The 18,434-nt window shown below is 37.6% G+C and overlaps 3 protein-coding genes across 7 annotated transcripts; 2 read left to right on the forward strand and 1 right to left on the reverse strand.

Moving 5' to 3' along the window:
• Positions 1-791: 791 nt before the first annotated feature.
• Positions 792-6,400, forward strand: LOC103967401 (shaggy-related protein kinase zeta). Of its 2 annotated transcripts, none has more exons than XM_009380654.3 (12): positions 792-987; positions 2,448-2,540; positions 2,863-2,922; positions 3,007-3,279; positions 3,415-3,489; positions 3,572-3,628; positions 3,821-3,961; positions 4,069-4,119; positions 4,195-4,290; positions 4,960-5,043; positions 5,290-5,391; positions 5,826-6,400. In XM_009380654.3, the coding sequence occupies exons 1-12, from the start codon at positions 865-867 to the stop codon at positions 5,919-5,921; spliced, it is 1,251 nt and encodes a 416-aa protein (XP_009378929.2). In that variant the 5' UTR covers positions 792-864; the 3' UTR covers positions 5,922-6,400. The 2 variants fall into 2 exon arrangements, with proteins under 2 accessions (XP_009378929.2, XP_009378930.1); XM_009380655.3 differs by having other exon boundaries at positions 940-1,078.
• Positions 6,401-6,720: 320 nt separating this feature from the next.
• Positions 6,721-10,309, forward strand: LOC103967402 (pentatricopeptide repeat-containing protein At1g25360). Of its 4 annotated transcripts, none has more exons than XM_048574403.1 (4): positions 6,721-9,502; positions 9,671-9,847; positions 9,937-9,987; positions 10,062-10,307. In XM_048574403.1, exon 1 carries the CDS (start codon positions 7,120-7,122, stop codon positions 9,397-9,399), a length of 2,280 nt encoding a protein of 759 aa, XP_048430360.1. In that variant the 5' UTR covers positions 6,721-7,119; the 3' UTR covers positions 9,400-9,502; positions 9,671-9,847; positions 9,937-9,987; positions 10,062-10,307. The 4 variants fall into 4 exon arrangements, with proteins under 4 accessions (XP_048430360.1, XP_048430361.1, XP_048430359.1 ...); XM_048574404.1 differs by having other exon boundaries at positions 9,671-9,773; XM_048574402.1 differs by having other exon boundaries at positions 9,671-9,987; positions 10,062-10,308.
• A 503-nt stretch (positions 10,310-10,812) lies between these two features.
• LOC103967404 (aspartate aminotransferase, mitochondrial) lies at positions 10,813-16,849 on the reverse strand. The gene is made up of 10 exons (XM_009380660.3): positions 16,556-16,849; positions 15,958-16,043; positions 14,366-14,572; positions 14,152-14,257; positions 13,880-13,984; positions 13,605-13,777; positions 12,792-12,951; positions 11,738-11,833; positions 11,392-11,486; positions 10,813-11,285 (listed from the first exon to the last, which is right to left on the reverse strand). Exons 1-10 carry the CDS (start codon positions 16,715-16,717, stop codon positions 11,213-11,215), a joined length of 1,263 nt encoding a protein of 420 aa, XP_009378935.2. The 5' UTR covers positions 16,718-16,849; the 3' UTR covers positions 10,813-11,212.
• Between the last annotated feature and the right edge of the window lie 1,585 nt (positions 16,850-18,434).

Below are 18,434 nucleotides of genomic sequence, written 5' to 3' on the forward strand. Positions count from 1 at the left end.
AAAAAAAAAAAAAACAAAAAAAAAGACTTTCTATTACAGTGTAATGGTAGATTTTTATACTTAGATGTGATTGAATTACAATAACAACGTTTATGATTACACCATTGAGTTCCGATTATGACATAGACGTATGCTATTAATAAGAAACATCATAAAATTACACTACATCATAATGGTGTTACAACATAACGCTAACATTCAACATCTGAGGTGAGGTTACACTATAATCATTTAAACTTACACTAGTTACAGAACTATCACAATGTTATAATTAATTACACAGAATGACAGTATTACTACAACAAAGTTGCCTTTTACAATGTAGATGCTAGATCACATTGTTAAGGTAGAAAGTTATACTTGAACGTTATTACATTAAAGTATTAACGTTCAAATTAAACGATACTGATATATTTTTCTATTAAACGTATTGTAGACTAAACCTTCATTATATCCTTACATAAACATCGTCTCTAAAAGAATTTATTCATAAAAAAAAATAAAAAAATAAAAAATTTATTCGATTTTGTCAAAAATAAAAAAATTTGATTTAAAGACTACTTAGACATTCATATACTTAAACTAATTGACGATCACATTAATAAGTAGCTTTATCACGAAAAGCTTTTAATTTTATGATTCATAAATAATCATACCGCGTTCAAGTTTCCAAATCAAATGAACCTTTCTAGAAATAATCTTCATAACGATAGAGAAAAGAAAAGGTTTCATTTCTGACGTATACCAAAATAACGACACGTTAGGAAAGATGAGACTTTCTTCCTTTTGTAACAGTAAAAGAGAGTAAGAGAGTGAAGAGAGAGAAGGGGGTGTGTGTGAGAGAGACTCGCAATCTCACATCACATGGCCTCTGTGGGTTTGGGGCCGAAGCATCAACAAGCAGAGGCACATCCACAGCGACAGCCAGACAACAGTCAGCCACTGAACCACGTGACTCGCCGAGCCCCCCAAATGGACTCCGACAAGGTACTCTCTCTCTCCTCACTCTCGCTCACACATTTCTCAGCCACCTCTTTGAGCTCTGCTCCTCTTAGAGGTTTGCTTCATCTGCGTAAAGGTAGGTTTTTGGTGCTCAGATCGCCCTTGATCCACCTCAACTCTTCACTTCGTCACTAATTCTAGTCGATCCGCAACTTTCTGCGTCTTTTGAGGTCTTACCCACCTCGCCGGAGCTTCTCTCCGGCCAGATTTTGTGCTTTTTTTTTTTCAAATTTTTTGTTTAATTTTGGTATTTCTTCTATTATTTCTGTAGTTACAATAATTTTTTGTAAATTATGTTTTCCTGAATGAGGTGGAGCTGCTTTAGGACAATTAGGAGAAAAAATTATCGAAAATGTGGGATTGGGTTAAATTATAATTGGGTTTATAAGCTTATTAAGTTACTTAATATGGAAATTAAAGCTTAGTGGAGCTGAATTTAGAAGTTCTGATTGCTCGAACTTTCCCACTCAGCAGCCAATTTGAGCAATTGGGGTTTGTTGTTTTTGAACTGTTTCCTTGTGTGCAAATTCATATTTTAAGTTTGACGCAGTTGCACTTTTGCTTTCCGACTCGGTTTCTTGTGATCGAATCCTTGTTTTGGCACTCATCTGATGGTCTTTGGAGGCTGTTGTTAATCTGGTTTTCATTTGGGTTTTCTAGTTTTGTTAACAATGTTGTAATTTTTGCTAACTTTTTGTCCTTTTTCTTTCCTCGAGGTGGATTGTTCTTCAGAGTATTCTAGTTTGCTTCAGGAAGTTGATGTTCTTTGATTCTTTAGCATGCAAGTTTTGTAGCATGTGATGCTTTCTTGTAAACTAGGGTCACCTTGTTTTGCTTTTAGTTTAAATATGTCTTGAGATCTTTGTGCTTTCCCCTTTCCTAAATTTTGTTCTGAATATCCATACGTTTGCGGCTGTTATGTTGGTTTGTTGAATCTCTTTTAAACTTGTATGTATTAACTTCTGTTATCATCAATGCATTCAACATTCGGTTGCTTAAGACGGTTGTTAAGTGTACTTTAATTTCTAGTACATAGGTTTCCAAGCATAACTTTTTTTCCAAATTCTTACTACTATTATAATCTAGAGGGGGGTGCATGCTTTCGTAACTTCACCATACACATAATGTACTGCATCACATATTCAATCATACAAAACAATATGGTATACACATAAGGCACTTACTAGCCATTAGAGGTTGCCTAAAGTGATGACCAAAGAGTGATAAATGTTAGAATTGGTATGAAGACAAAAAGACATTGTTGACGTGTTCATTTGGATTCTTTTAGGGCTATTTTGGGGTATCACCCGTAAGGGGCCTACTGGTTTCAGTTGCATTTAGGCAGGGTGAATCCTTAGCAAGCACCAGCCTGCCAGTCATCTTCTTTCAAAGCAAGCCTGAAGTTTGTGCTTGTGTTTGAACTTTTGTGTTTCTGTAAATTGCAGGAAATGTCAGCCCCTGTTATGGAGGGAAATGATGCAGTCACTGGTCACATTATTTCAACAACAATAGGTGGTAAAAATGGCGAACCCAAGCGGGTTAGTACTGGTTCCTTCTTCCATTCTTTACCCCCTTTGATCCATTTGATGGCTAAAACTGTGATCAAACCTTTCTTCATCCCATTTAATTCCTTTTATAGCACAAAAAGCTGTGCAGTTTTCTCATTCATAATCAAAGATTACATGACACAAGAGAGGATAAATTCTATATGAACACTGTTTTTGGTCAATTTTTTATTTCATGTTCATCAGAAAGAGGTTCTAACAGTTGAGGCTCTATGTGAACACTATAATTTCTGAAGAATTATTAAGTTTCCATTTATTTTTGTATTCTTAAGTGTACCTTTTGTTTTGATTACAGACGATCAGTTATATGGCAGAACGTGTTGTAGGTACTGGATCATTTGGAATCGTTTTTCAGGTATATATTTTACTCTAATGACAGCTAAGCGCTCTCACATTCTATTCATTATTTTAGGTCTCTGATGATTTTTTTTTAATTCAGGCTAAATGTATTGAAACTGGAGAAACGGTGGCCATAAAGAAGGTCTTACAGGACAGGAGGTATAAAAATCGTGAGTTGCAGTTGATGCGCTTGATGGATCATCCAAATGTTGTTTTGTTGAAGCATTGTTTCTTCTCTACAACGACTAAAGATGAGCTTTTCCTGAATTTGGTTATGGAGTATGTACCCGAGACTATGTACAGAGTTCTGAAGCACTACAGTAGTATGAACCAAAGGATGCCACTCCTCTATGTGAAACTTTATACATATCAAGTATGACTCATTGTTTGTTATGATGTTTTTTTTCCTTGTTAACTTCCTTTTTTTTTTCTTTTTTTTTTTTTTTTTTGTTGATAATCGTTTGTATTGACTTATGCCCTTGTAATAAATGGAAAAAATCCTTTTCAGATTTTTAGGGGCCTGGCTTATATCCATGCTGTTCCTGGGGTATGCCACAGGGATGTGAAGCCTCAAAATCTGTTGGTGCGTGCTCTTTGTTTATTTTTTATTTTCATTCTCCATTATGAATTAAAGTACTTATTCTATTTTCACATACACTCGGCAGGTTGATCCCCACACGCACCAAGTTAAGCTTTGTGACTTTGGAAGTGCAAAAGTTCTGGTATGGTGTCCTCCACATTATTTTCCACATAGTTCTGCTAGTCTGAATATTAGACTGGCCATACATCAGTCATCTATCTATCCAGCGGCTTCATGTTAATGCAGTTGGGAAGTTGCGAAAAAAAAAAAAAAAAAAAAAAAAAAACCAGTTTCCTTGTATAATTTATGTTTTAATTATTTTGGTTGTAATCAGGTCAAGGGGGAAGCAAACATATCATACATATGTTCTCGTTACTATCGGGCTCCTGAACTCATCTTTGGTGCGACAGAATATACATCATCCATTGACATCTGGTCAGCTGGTTGTGTCCTTGCTGAGCTCCTTCTAGGCCAGGTTATCTACTTCTTTGGGAATAAAGTTCTTATTCTTGGCCTAATTTAACTTTTGGGTTAAACTGTTTGTACTTTGGACTTATAAAAAAAATTCAAACAATTCTACAGCCACTATTTCCAGGAGAGAATGCAGTGGACCAACTTGTGGAGATTATCAAGGTCATGCCGTTAACTCTGTTGAATTAAATAAATCATGCAAGTGTGTGTTCTTACTATTTGTGTGTCTTCTTGCAGGTTCTTGGCACTCCAACTAGAGAAGAGATTCGATGCATGAATCCGAATTACACAGATTTTAGGTTCCCTCAGATCAAAGCTCATCCTTGGCATAAGGTATGAATTTAGATAACCCTTCGAATAAGTTGATTGTTAAGGCAATGCTTGTAGAGGAAAATGCTAGAATGCTGTGAAGACATACATATACATGTATCTAAGTTCTGGACATGGTGAAATCTTTTGTTCAAAATTTGAGTTAGCCATTATTGTCTGGTAGCATAAGGTGACTGGGAGGGTTAAGTAAGCTAAATTAGTTTTGGGAGTATGGTGTTAGCTGGACTTTGGTTGGTTTTGCGGGAACAAAATAGAAGAATCTTGAAATTTATGAAGGAATGGGTATGGAGTAACCATGGGAAAAAATTTGTTACTGGTCCTCTTTTTGGGCTTCAGTTGTGATGGAATTCAAGGAGCTTTTGTTTCGTTCTGTTTTATTCTTATAGTTGTTTATTTCTTGGGTATGTGGTATAGTAGCAATTTAGAGTTTTTAGTTTCATCTCTGTTGCTGTGAACTACTGCTCCACAAAATGTAATTTCCTCAAGTAAAATTTTGTTTATGTGGTTCCTTCCTTTTATCCTTGTGTTGTCCATAGTGCTGACTCTGCTGACTAATAAAATTATTAATTATTATGCTATGATTGTAGGGATTTAATTACTGTTATCTGTGGGATTATTTTCTTTTTGCATCCATCCTAAAGTTTGCATATGTGACAATGCTCCTCTATTCAGGTTTTCCACAAGAGAATGCCGCCAGAAGCAATTGACCTTGCTTCACGACTACTTCAATATTCACCGAGTCTACGCTGCACTGCGGTGAGTTGGACTTCTATTCACATGGAGTTCTACTGTTTTCAAAACGAAGACATCATGCCTTCACATTGATGTGGTTTTGAATAAAGATTTAAGAGAGTTCCCTCTATATGGCATCTTCCATTTTTGTGCTGAGTTGCAGCTTTTGCACTCAGCTGTAGCATTTGAAAGATTTATCGGTCGATTTTGAGTTGCTTCACTCCATTACATGTTCTAATGTCTGAATTCTCACTGATTGTCCAATTACAGCTAGAGGCATGCACGCATCCTTTCTTTGACGATCTTCGTGAGCCCAATGCTCGCCTACCAAATGGTCGCCCGTTGCCGCCGCTTTTCAACTTCAAACAAGAAGTGAGTCCCATATTCATTTACTTTCTACCTGTTAATGACATATTGAAAATATTCATTGCTTGTTGAAAATATTCTGGGCCTTTCAACACTTGAACGTGTTGAACTTCTTTGAATTTTAGTAACGTGAAGGTGAAGTAGCAACCATTTCCCTAGGTTTAGATGGGATGCATAATCTGAAAGAATTAGAGTAGGGGACATCTAAGTGGTTGTAAATTCGTAAGGCACCAACTCTATGAACATACTTTGACACATCCATAAATATAAATAATATATACATATATATATATATATATGTCTTGTCTTGTCTTTTCATTACCATCCACAAGTTCAAATGAAAATTTTCCGTCTTTCTTAGCAATCATATTTTCACATTTTATACTCCTGCAAGTGTTGATTGATTCATTCCTCCCACCGGCTCCAAAATTGAGTTGCAGTTAAACGGAGTGTCACCAGAACTGATCAAAAGGCTCATACCAGAGCATGTGCGGCAGCAGGCTGGACTTGGATTCCCACACCCAGTCGGTACTTAAATATAAAGTGATGAAACAAGGAATTATCTTTTGTACTAGTGGATGGATGTGAAGCAAATGAGGGCCTCTTTGTGGTCTATATATAACTGAGCATTTTGGCCTAACCTGCTGTTCTCGCCTCCCGAAGATTTATACATATACTGGCTCTCCGGCTTAGCCTGGAAATTGTTGGCCCTATCTACCGTCATTTTAGCTGTCTTCCTCCGTCTGTACATCATTTTTGAGTGTTAAGGATTCCAGAAAGCCAAATGTACAAGGTATTGCTGTTCAAATCTAGCTAGTAGGGGGTGTAAAAAGTCCAGCAGGAGCCCGAGGGGCGTAATAGTAGCGGCGTGTCTTTTACTTTTGATCATCGTATGTTATTTCTACTGTCTGTTTGCGGTATCATCGTACATTTTATCTTTGCTATTGTTGATCACTGTCTGTTTCAATGTTGCACTTTCCGGATAATTTCTAATGTAGCTGAATATTCTTGCTTAGTATTTTTCTACTCAGTTAATTTTCCTTGAGGACGTAATATTACTCCCAGAACATTGATTTTATTTCAAACTTGAGGTAAAACCAAATCACAAATTTTGCCTCTCAATGTGCATGGCATATCCAAAAAAGTCAATAGGTGTGCAAAAATTCAATGATTTGAACCTAATGAGAACCTAAACGTAATGTTCAACAATTTTACGATTTGAACAGTCTATATTTTAAGGGCCAACCTTGCAAAAAAAAAAAAAGACCAAAAAAAGGGTTCATTACATGATAAAGTTAGAATGAAGGTTCGGTTTTTATTATTGTCTCTCTTCAACGGTTCAGATTTCCAGATCTATGAACTCCAAACACAAAAATCCTAAAAGGATCTCGACTCGTGTCAACTTGTTAAGGAAGGGAATTGTGTCCAACACGACCAGACCGAAAAACACCCGTTTGCCAAGTCTGTCCCTAAAACATGAGTTAAAAACAAAACTGGTTTGGATCCAGGTTGACCCGACCCGCACCATTACTGGTAAGAAAACCGAATAAAAGGACATTCGGATCCCACTTCGAAATTCCTAGCAGCCTGCAAAAATAGGCGCTTTTTTTGCACTGCTTCCCTTTCAACCGCTTCACTTAGTTTACAGTGGCTAACCGTTACGCAGCTCAGCTGCAGCTATGCTGCCCACAAAGCCCCACCTCTCACTCTTTGGCTCGAACCATCCACGCCCACATGATCGCTTCTGGGTTCAGTCCACGTGGCCATATTCTTAACCGTTTGATTGATATTTACTGCAAATCTTCAAATATTAGGTACGCCCGCCAACTGTTTGATAAAATTCCCAAACCAGACATTGTTGCTCGAACAACCTTGGTTAAGGCATACTCTGTCATTGGAAATCTGATGCTGGCCCGTAAAATATTCGATGAAACCCCTTTGAGCATGCGAGACACTGTTTCTTACAATGCCATGATCACTGGCTATTCCCATAACAACGATGGATATGCTGCTGTTAGTCTGTTTTGCGACATGAGGCGAGGGGATATTAGGCCTGACGATTTCACCTTCACGTGTGTTCTTAGTGCTTCGGCGCAGATAGTGGATGACGAGAATCAGTGCAAGCAACTGCATTGTGGAATAGTTAAGTCTGGAACGGCGTTTGCCACTTCGGTGTGGAATGCGCTATTATCTGTTTATGTTAAATGTGCTTCCTCGCCATTGGTATCATCGTCATCGTTGATGAGGGAAGCTAGGAAATTGTTCGATGAGATGCCTAAGAGAGATGAACTGTCGTGGACGACAATGATTACCGGGTACGTAAGGAATGAGGACCTTGATGCAGCTCGTGAGTTGCTGGACGGGATGGATGAAAAGTTGGAAGTTGCATGGAATGCCATGATTTCAGGTTATGTGCGTCATGATTCTTTCCAAGAAGCATTGTTGTTGTTTAGGAAAATGCGTTTGCTGGGGATTCGTCAGGATGAGTTTACATACACAAGTGTTATCAGTGCTTGTGCTAATATTGGATTATTTCAGTTGGGGAAGCAGGTGCATGCTTACATACTAAGAACCGAAGCAAAGCCCACTCTGGATTTTTCATTATCTGTGAACAATGCATTGATTACACTATATTATAAATGCGGTAAACTTGATGAAGCACGATATATTTTTAATAATATGCCTGTTAGAGATCTTGTTTCTTGGAATGCAATACTGTCAGGGTATGTAAATGCAGGGCGCATCCAGGAAGCAAAATCCTTTTTCGAGGAAATGCCAGAGAGGAGCATTCTAACATGGACTGTGATAATATCTGGTTTAGCTCAAAACGGATTTGGAGAAGAGGCTATGAAGCTATTCAACCAAATGAGATTAGAGGGTTGTGAACCATGTGATTATGCATTTGCTGGAGCTATTACTTCTTGTGCTGCACTGGGAGCATTGAAGCATGGACGCCAGCTCCACGCTCAACTGATTAGGTTGGGGCATGATTCAAGCCTTTCAGCTGCAAATGCACTTATCACGATGTATGGCAGATGCGGAGTTGTTGAGGATGCAAACACTCTGTTCCTCACGATGTCTTATATTGATTCAGTGTCTTGGAATGCTATGATTGCAGCTCTCGCACAGCATGGATATGGTGTCCAAGCAATAGGACTTTTTGAGCAAATGTTGAAGGAGGATATGCTACCAGATAGAGTAACTTTCCTCATCATTCTCTCAGCTTGTAGTCATGCTGGTTTAGTCAAAGAAGGGCGCCATTATTTTAGTTCAATGCGTGATTCTTATGGTATTAGCCCCGATGAAGAACATTATGCTCGCATGATTGATCTGTTCTGTCGGTGCGGGGAGTTCACAGAAGCCAAGGACTTGATTGAATCAATGCCTTTTGAGCCAGGTGCACCGATATGGGAGGCTCTTCTTGCTGGTTGCAAGACTCATGGGAATCTGGATTTAGGAATCCAAGCTGCAGAACGACTCTTGGAGTTGGTGCCACAGCATGATGGAACCTACGTACTGTTGTCAAACTTGTATGCCACCGCAGGCTATTGGGATGATGTGGCTAAGGTACGGAAACTAATGAGAGATAGAGGGGTTAAGAAAGAGCCTGGTTGTAGTTGGATTGACGTTGAAAACATGGTCCACGTCTTCTTGGTTGATGACACAAAGCACCCTGAGGTGCAAGCAGTGTACAAGTATCTGGAGCAACTAGGACTTGAAATGAGGAAGTTAGGATATGTACCGGACACAAATTATGTGTTGCATGATATGGAGTCTGAGCATAAGGAGTATGCCATTTCCACTCACAGTGAGAAGCTTGCGGTTGCATTTGGGCTCATGAAGCTTCCTCCTGGACACACAATCAGAGTTTTTAAGAATCTTAGGATTTGTGGGGATTGCCATAATGCATTTAAGTTTATATCAAGAGTGGTGGGGAGAGAAATAATTGTGAGAGATGGGAAGAGGTTTCATCATTTCAGGGATGGTGAATGCTCTTGTGGCAATTACTGGTAGCCAGGAGTGAAAGCTTGATGGGGAGAGGATTCATATATACGAGGCAGTTGATCTCTTCACCCACCAGCTTAAGCTTTGTGACCCCGGATGTGCAAAAGTTCTGGTATGTTTATCCTTTTGTCATGCTTTTTTATTCAGTTATGTCATTACACTGTATTTAGAACTTTGGTAGCAGAATGACCAGCTGCAGTTTCTTTCATGATCGTTGAATGTTTACTTCCTAAGAAAATCCGTTTCCTTGTATGATTTTAGTGATTTTCTTTCTAATCAGGTCACGGGGGAGGCAAAGGTATCACACATATGTTCGCATTATTATCGGGCTCCTGATCTCATCTTTGATGCAACAGAATGTATACAAAATCCATTAATATCTGGTCAGTCGGTTGTGTCCTTGCTTCGACTTCTTTGATATTCAGGCTCCTGTGACAGATTATCAGCTTCTTTGACAGTAACATTCTTAGTCTTGGCCTAAGTTAACTTTTAGGTTAAAATATATATACATTTGGACTTCGATTCAAAATTCAAACTCTTCTGCAGACATTGCTTCCAGGAGGGAATGCAGTGGACCACCTTATAGAGATTATGAAGGTGAAACCTTTCTGTTTTGAATTGAGTGGATCATGTAAAAAGCGTATATTTACGGTTTGGGTGTCTTCTTGCAGAATGCAGGTCCTTGGCAATCCAACTAGAGAAGAAATTTGATGCATGAATCCGAACCTATGGTATAACATAGGATTCATTTATTTGTAATAATACCTCAGATATAACCTCATTGTTCACTTGTATTATAACACGTAGATCTGCAAAATTAGACCGCGATTGTGTATTCTGCAAGCAAAAGTCAGCGTTGCACCTTATATTCCTAACATAAAGAAATCATTTTTCTTTGGCAATGCCAATTTGAAACGGCAGCGTGTTAACAGACTACACTCCGCATTCCAATATTGCTGAAAGGGTACGAGCCATGTTTCTATGGTGACAGCCAATAGGCACCCCCATTTAATCACTATTGGATGACTCAGTAGTTGTAGTTGTGAGTTTAATTCTTAACGTTAGTGAATTACACGATGATGGTCATGGAAGGCTGAAATGCTTCAGAGTCTTGGCCCCTGAAAAAGAGAACTGACGTGACGAGACCACTAATTAATCCTCTTTATAAAGAGACAACAAAAAAAAAAAAAAAAAAAAAAAAAGACCTCACCATGTGACACGTTTTCAAGTTTTGATCTCAATTGTAAATTTCCTCGGTAGAAATTAGTCTCATTCTCCTAGACCCCATGGTCCAAGAAATTGTGATGACCCACCGTTCAATCTTAATCCCAACAGTGAAAGAGAGTATAACAAAAGTTAAATGACACTTTGGATGACCACAATTTCCTTGGACTGTAGAATCCAAGAGAACAATGGTAGAAATTATATGCAACCACAATTTCATTGCAGACATTATTACCCACCATTCAGATTTCAACTTGTCCATGCAAATATCGTAATCGTCTAAATCATCGTTGTACTTTATGATGATTTGATGCAACAAAATACTTCAAAACCTAATTTATTGCTGAAGCAAAACCCAGAGTATTTTACTACAAATTATCGGGATAAATGTCACTCTTCTTTTAGGACTACTTGTAGAGAGAACAGCTCGCCCTTGCAGAATCAAAAAATGGGGAACGAAACTGAAGAGAGCTCACCAATGGCGGTTGTAGTTTATTGATCCTTCCTTTTCTATCATAAGATGAGGACGACAAGCAAATCAATGTCTGATACAGTTCCTATGGTCCCTTGGGGACTTACTGACCTACGATTGAATTCTCTATGTTGATTTTGTGACTTCATGTATAGCATTTGCTAGATATCCAACATTGCCCGTTGTAACACCGGCCATGCTGCATGCACATGAATATCATACGTGAGAAATATCCAACAGCACTGCTTGTGTTTGTGTGTCTGCGTGAGTGTGTGTGGTGTGTGTGTGTGAGAGAGAGAGCGTACCTTATACGACCATTGCGAGTCATATAGATATGAAATTCATTTGTCAAGCGATCAACCTGTTCAGGTGTCATCCCGCTGTAGCAAAACATACCTATCTGTTTGCAAAAACCAGCAAGATCGTAAATAGCATAACTAGAAAACAAGCTGAAGACCCAAGGGGACCGAGCAACACAGATTGTATGTACCACAGACAAGGGACCCTTAATTAAATACATTTGCACAGAAAATACCAACAAAAAAGAAAGTGTTTTTTAACGTTAGGCCCGCGCCCTAAAATTTAGGTAATGTTTGTTTGACGATCATAATCAAACAACAAAAATATGATGATTAGACAGAATCTACGCACCTGATTTGTTATGTGCTCCCACGATAAGGGTGACCCCAGTTTCTCAAGATTTTCTCGTAGAGCAGTTCTCATTCCAATGATGCGATCTGCCATGCCCTGTAGAGAAGAATGATGGAGATAAAATTCAGAAGATAAAAGAAACAAAAATATGAAATACAAGTTTATCCTCAAATTCCCCAGTTCCAAGGAAAAAGAATATAATAGAACGAGTTTTTAGGGTAGAATCACGCAATTTATGTAGTCTCAGAGGATAAATAGAAAACATCTTTGCACTCCTAGGACAATGAGGCCTAGCCCAAAGTTGGCCAGCTAATCCATAACAAAATTTCTTATAGGAGGTGCAAACCAGCCAACATCCGTCATTGGAAGTTGAAACACTAAAACAAACGTGTCGGATGTACTTCATAAATATAAAAATGTTTGTCCCCAGGTGTGTACTCTGTTCACTTTACTTCTACTTTTCCAGCTAAAAGCATAAGTTAGTTATAGCATATCACCTTAAAAGAATGAAGTTCATCACAGAAATGGTAAACACAAGAAGCCTATATATGATGATCAAGTTTTTAAAGAAGTTCTACAGTTCACCATTCAATTCTCCATATTTCAGCTAGTACTTATTTTTAAACTAATGACCTGAAGAGAATTTTGAACTTAACAGAAACAATTTAACATATAGGAGGCTCCGCATGTCGATTTCATGATGAACATACTCGTACTTCGGGTAGCATGTTATACGGAACTAGAGAATACACTAATCAACTTACAGACCTCACTCTTTAACGTATATTTCATGTTCAACGTTAGCTTTGAAACAAAGCTTTTCATGCAGTATCAAAAGTATTTCATTAAAGCTATACATATGTACATAAACATAGATCCAAAGTCACTTTCAATTACTTTATACTTGGATATGCGCTCCTACTTGGTAGTTGGTTTGATCACATATCGGCATCTCCTTTATGGTAAAGAGTTGAAAATACGTCTATCCTACTCTAAAATGAGACTTAATGAGAAATTCTAACGATAACTTAGAAGTATAGGAACAGTTACTTACCTTAACTTCCTTCAGCCATAAAGTTTTCAATTCTTGATCACCAAGGATAGTTGAAACTATAAGCGCTCCATGAACAGGTGGGTTACTATACATGGGCCTGGCAAGCATCTGCAACTGGCTTTTTACTGCCACGGCTTGTTTTTCATCCTCACAAAGCATGCTGCAAACATAAAGAACATCAGCATAAAAGATGTACCGAAAGACCCCCTGCTTTCTTAGTATACTTCCATAACTTATAAGTAGAGTGGACATATAAGCCATGTGTACACTAGGTACCTAAAGTGCATTAGAAAATATGGCCATAATCCTACAAATGCTACTCCACAAGACTAGTCACTGTAATTTAAAGGAGAAAATAAAAATTCACATTGTCCATGAGTAAAGTTCAAACTACTTGCAATATGAAGAATGCTCGTTTATCATATATAACCTATGTTTCCTTCACAATGTTAAAGGCATGGACAGATATTCTGATGAAACCAGTGTCATATTAAGCAAAGTGATGTATGAGATTAATCATCGAGTTTTGATTGAAATACAACGGAAATTGACTATAATCAATTTAAGCATCAAATGTAAAGGTTGTACACAGTACTAAACATAAAGAATATGTCCTACTTCTATGTCATCCTATACACAATTTGCTAATTGATCACATAGTTAATATTCAGTCTTGTCTTGGATTATAGAGAGAACAGATGGAACAAAAGAAACAAGCAGCTGCTACTTTCATTAAGATTGCAGTAACAGCCACTAGGCAGTAGGATTAAAAGTACCAAATTAAATAGACAGTATTTAGAAATAGACAATTACCTAAGACATCCTACTCTCTGGCCATAGAGTCCCATGTTTTTGGCATATGATTGAGCAATTCCAATTAGATGACCATCCTCAAGGAAAATCCTGATGGCTTTTGCGTCTCTCTCTGGGTCACCACTAGCAAAGCCTTGATATGCCATGTCGAAGAAGGGGAAATGTCCCTTTTCCTGAATCAACCACAAAAATCAAAATAAGCAAAGGGAGAAGCAGAAGGTTATTAGAGGTAGAAGAAGAAAAAACTTTTAAAGAAAATATTCTGAGAAATTTACCTTGATCAGTTTTGAAATCTCTTTCCACTGTTCCTCTGAAGGATCCACTCCAGTGGGATTGTGAGCACAGGCATGAAGTAGAAAGAATGAGCCGTTTGGAGCATTCTGTACAATACCCCGTCGCAGAGGAAGGAACAGGGTGTCAATGAAGAGAATATACATATAGGGTAAAAAGTACATGCAAATTATATTTACCAGGAAGGATTAAAGCAGCAGAATTTTTAGAACAACATAGGTGGAATAATGTAAAAGTAAGATATGTTTCTTTCTACCTTTATGTCATCGACCAGTCCTGTAAAGTCCAACCCCTTCGTTTCTGGATGATAGTAACGGAATGTCTTTTGGGGGACGTGAGCATCTCTCCAGATGTTATGATGGCTGTTGATATTTCATTTTAAGAAGCGCCGCATCAGCAAATGCTAATAGTTAAAATGGAGAGGAGTGGGAAATTTTTAAGCAATAAAAGAAGTTCTAAACAATGCTCACTTGGCCCATGTTGGCACTGGTATATAGATTTGAGACTCGGGACGAAAACGCTTTTGAAAGTCTGCAAAAAGACGGCATGCACCCGTTCCAGAGAGAGCTTGCACTGCTGCTATCCTTTTATCTTTGATGTGCTCCGAATTCTCCCCATATGCTAGCTTCAATGTTTCTTCCACCTTCTTCACACTTCCCCCCATAGGAAGATACTCCCTGTTGAGAACAAACCAATCGTAAATCACTATACCTTAGTATAAGGAGAAGTTAAGAAGATAAGTGAACTTGCATAATAACAATGGAAAGTGTTTGGTCTTTAGTTCCTATTGTAATATGTAAAAGATGCATGTATTTGCGAGATTCCTGTCCTTACTTTCTACTTTGCGCAAAAGTTCCCACAGTAACTTATCTAGCACAAGTGCTTTTTGAATTATAAGGAGAGTAGCAGTTTAGGGTGTCTACGAACAGTAGATTGAATAACTCTATTCTACCTACTTATCTTCCCTCTATTCATAATTGTAAAAGGATTACATGTTCCTTTGCTACTGCTGCTAACAGACTTCTCCTACATTTCACATCCTATATAAACCCTTTCTTGTGTAGATTTTGATAAGGAAATTGTATACTAATCTTGAGATGTACAATTACAAGAAGATATATACATGAAGAAAGATTGAGGGTCAGCAACTAGAGCTGCACCATTCTGAAGACCCATAACATATGACAGCTATGATGGGTTAGTAAGGTCTAAGAACTATTACACCCCATACTTTGGTAAAGTGAAAACAGCTCGGTAAGGTAGTGGCTACAACTCTACGCTAGATAGGGTGGTAGTACCCATGCTTTAATCATCCAATAATGTAGCTGTGAGGGAAATGAAATCTCAATCCAAATCCAATTATTGAATACCAGACACAACATTACGAAACTCAAATAACAAAGTCACAATACAATATACAGGCAAAAATTTCATTCACCACAACCTGGTTATCAAGAAAACACGTCCAAGCATGGACTGACTTTACATGATTATCTTCTAAAGTTGCCAATTTTTAGTCCAGTTTTTCAGTACATCAAACATCCAATTCTATAAAGCTCCAGCACTCCCCAAATAAAATACAACAACAACAAGAAAGCCTTATCCCACTAAGCAGGTCAGCTATATGAATCCTAGAACGCCACTGCGCTTGGTTTTGCACCAAGTCTCCCGTTAGCTCCAAGTACTCCCCAAATTAAATAAACAGACAAAGCAGAAGCATATATTACTTGGATGATAGAGATAGTCAATGAATAATAAAGTTAAGAATCTAAATCCAAATGGTGAAAAGGAAGCACACTATGTGAGCAATGTGACAAAAGAATCAAATGTGTTTGTGCCTGAGTGGGGCAATGTAAAGGTGAACTTAAAGGGACCACTGAAACATTGGCAAGTTGTGAAACACAACACGTATCGAATAATTTCACAGCTCTAATTATAAATATAAAAATACTAAAAATGCATAAAAATGGGGAAGTGACGGATCAATCTATTTGGTATCCTTCTTGGATCAAACTTTTAGTTTTTGAAAATGATGAATGTAGCTAAATTAGTTGCTACTCACATGTTTAAGTTTCCGGCAATCCTCCGCTCGGCTTCTCTAACGCATTCCAGAACAACTGGCTTTCCATTATCATCTCGATACGCACCCTTTAATTAATTAAACAAAATAATTAGAAAATAAATATGAAAAAAATTATTAAACGCGATGAACAAACAACATAGCTCAGAGATAAATCAGCATCACTGTGTTAGCTGTTGACTGACAAACATATTACAAAATAAATAAAACATTAAAAAAAAAGGAAAAAAAAAAAAAGAGATAAAATCATCTTAAATATTACTGCAGAAATATTGAGATTCAAATTATCGTCGATTCGGATCAAACAAAAGAAATTATCCACTGCTTTTCCTTTAGTTCATTTAATTCCTGTTTGGCTTCTGAGAAAGTGAAAATTTAAAAAAGTACCGGAATTTTTTTTACTGTTGTATTCATGGCCCTGTTTCCTACCGAATTTCCAAAATTTCTGAAAATTCCGGTCTCAGTTGAGCTAATCGAGTTTCACAGAGAAAATATAAACACACAAACAAATTAATGTTTAAATTTCTTTCTTATCAAAAGCTTAATAATTCTCTCTCTCAAAATGATGAAGGAGGCTCACCACTCCAACATTGACTTTATCGGGACTTGGATCGGCGAGGAAAGCCTCGGTGACACCGAGAATCGGATCCTTAGGAGCCGGCTCAACGCTCCGCCACCACGACATGTATCGGCTTCCGAATACGGAGCTCCGCTGCTGAACAAGTTTCCGGGAAAGCGCCATCGGAACGGGAAGGGATGCGGGAAACCGAAGCAGCAAAGCAAGCCTGACTTTTGGTTTCTAAAATGGGAGGTGACAAGATCGAGGGATTAACAGTTGATATATATAGGTGGAGAGAGATAGGAATTGGGATGGATTCCTTGATGTGCGTGACAATTTTGTGTACGTTGTTTCTAGAACATCAGTTACGCTTTTGCTGACCCTTCTTTTGGCATCACTCTTCTCGCTCTTTTTAGTTACTAATTACTTGGTTATTTTTGGTGGAAAATGATCTTCTTCTGATTTATTTTGTGAAAATCTTACATCTTAATCGTTTATCGTATATAGTATAATTAGTTTTGATCAAATAGTATTTTTGTTTAATTTTAAATAAAAAAATTAAATAATTTATAATAGCATGATAAATGATAAATAATTAAGATGTAGGAATCATAGTATCCCATAAATTGGATCAGGATGGCCAATTCCATTTTTGGCTGTAATGCTTACGGGGTTTGACTGACTCTGCAGTCACTGCCACTGGTCAGCACAAGCATTTCCCATGTCGCTCCATCCACCTAGAGCAATCCGAAATGGTTACCAACAATTTTTAAGCAAATTAGTATTAAATTCAAATACTCACATAAATTATATTTAACCGTCATAATTATTGTAGTCAAATTCGTAAATACGTAAATTTTTAGTTTATATTTTTGTCTTTGGTCCAAAAAGAATTTAAGTATTTTGATTTTTTTACTCAAATCTCAAATGCAAAAACATGTATTCTTAAATTTTGAGTTTAAAGATACGAGTCCTTTTGCATTTGCATTGCAAGACAAAATAGTGGATGCAAAACATGCATGATCGAGTTGGATTTGGGCTTTGGTAAAATCTCTCAACTCCTTTTATTCATTTTCGATGTCAAGTCCCGCAATACTTTAAAAAAATTAACATGTCTTAGAAAGTATTCAAGATGAATTAATGATTCTGATTTAGCAATGATTGAATAATTACAATAACTTGTAACTTGCTTGATTGAAACGTGGCATAAAAGTTAAAAGTTCACTGGTTTATCATGAAAGATAGCTTGTGCTTGCATGCATGGTTTAAGGATGGCTAATCTAGGGTTTCTAATACTTCGGTAGTTTTATAAAGCCTAAGGAAACTTAAGGAAGAATGAAAGGAAAGCTTATCGCTCAATAATAAGGTTTCCTGCACTTCGAGGAAGTTTACTCTGTTTGGTGCGTTCTTGCCCTAGTCCATCCCATCTTTCCGTCGATGTTGTCCCCTTCAACATACTGACCTCCTTAATTTATAGGGATTCCCAACTTGGGAATCCTTTGATTTCCTCTCTTCTTCCTGCTTTTGCTAAGTTTTATCCTTCTCTTCTGGTTGCAACTATAAAACTCCTCTTTGGTATAACGCTAAAGGAGGTTGGTAGCCTCGTGAACCTAGGTTGAACACATTGCCCAAAATGCCTTCTTCATATAGCAGGTTCAACAAACTACTCCATATTTTAAAGAAAATAAACTTCAAGTAACTAGCTAGTTGATGCGGTTGATTTAAATTGGTGAAGTATTTTTTTTTTTTTTGAATAGCTTAAGTTTAAATTGTAAGATCTTACATCGTCCAGAGGAGTGATCCTTATATGTATATTCTCATCCCTACCTAGCACGAGGCCTTTTGTGAGCTCACTGGCTTAAAAGTTCATCGGAACTCTAAAGTTAAGCGAGTAGCGCGC

Source organism: the organism of the source record quoted next, unplaced genomic scaffold (genome assembly GCF_019419815.1).
Source record: "Pyrus x bretschneideri cultivar Hongxiangsu unplaced genomic scaffold, Pyrus_bretschneideri_v1 Contig71, whole genome shotgun sequence".
Taxonomy (NCBI): domain Eukaryota; kingdom Viridiplantae; phylum Streptophyta; class Magnoliopsida; order Rosales; family Rosaceae; genus Pyrus; species Pyrus x bretschneideri.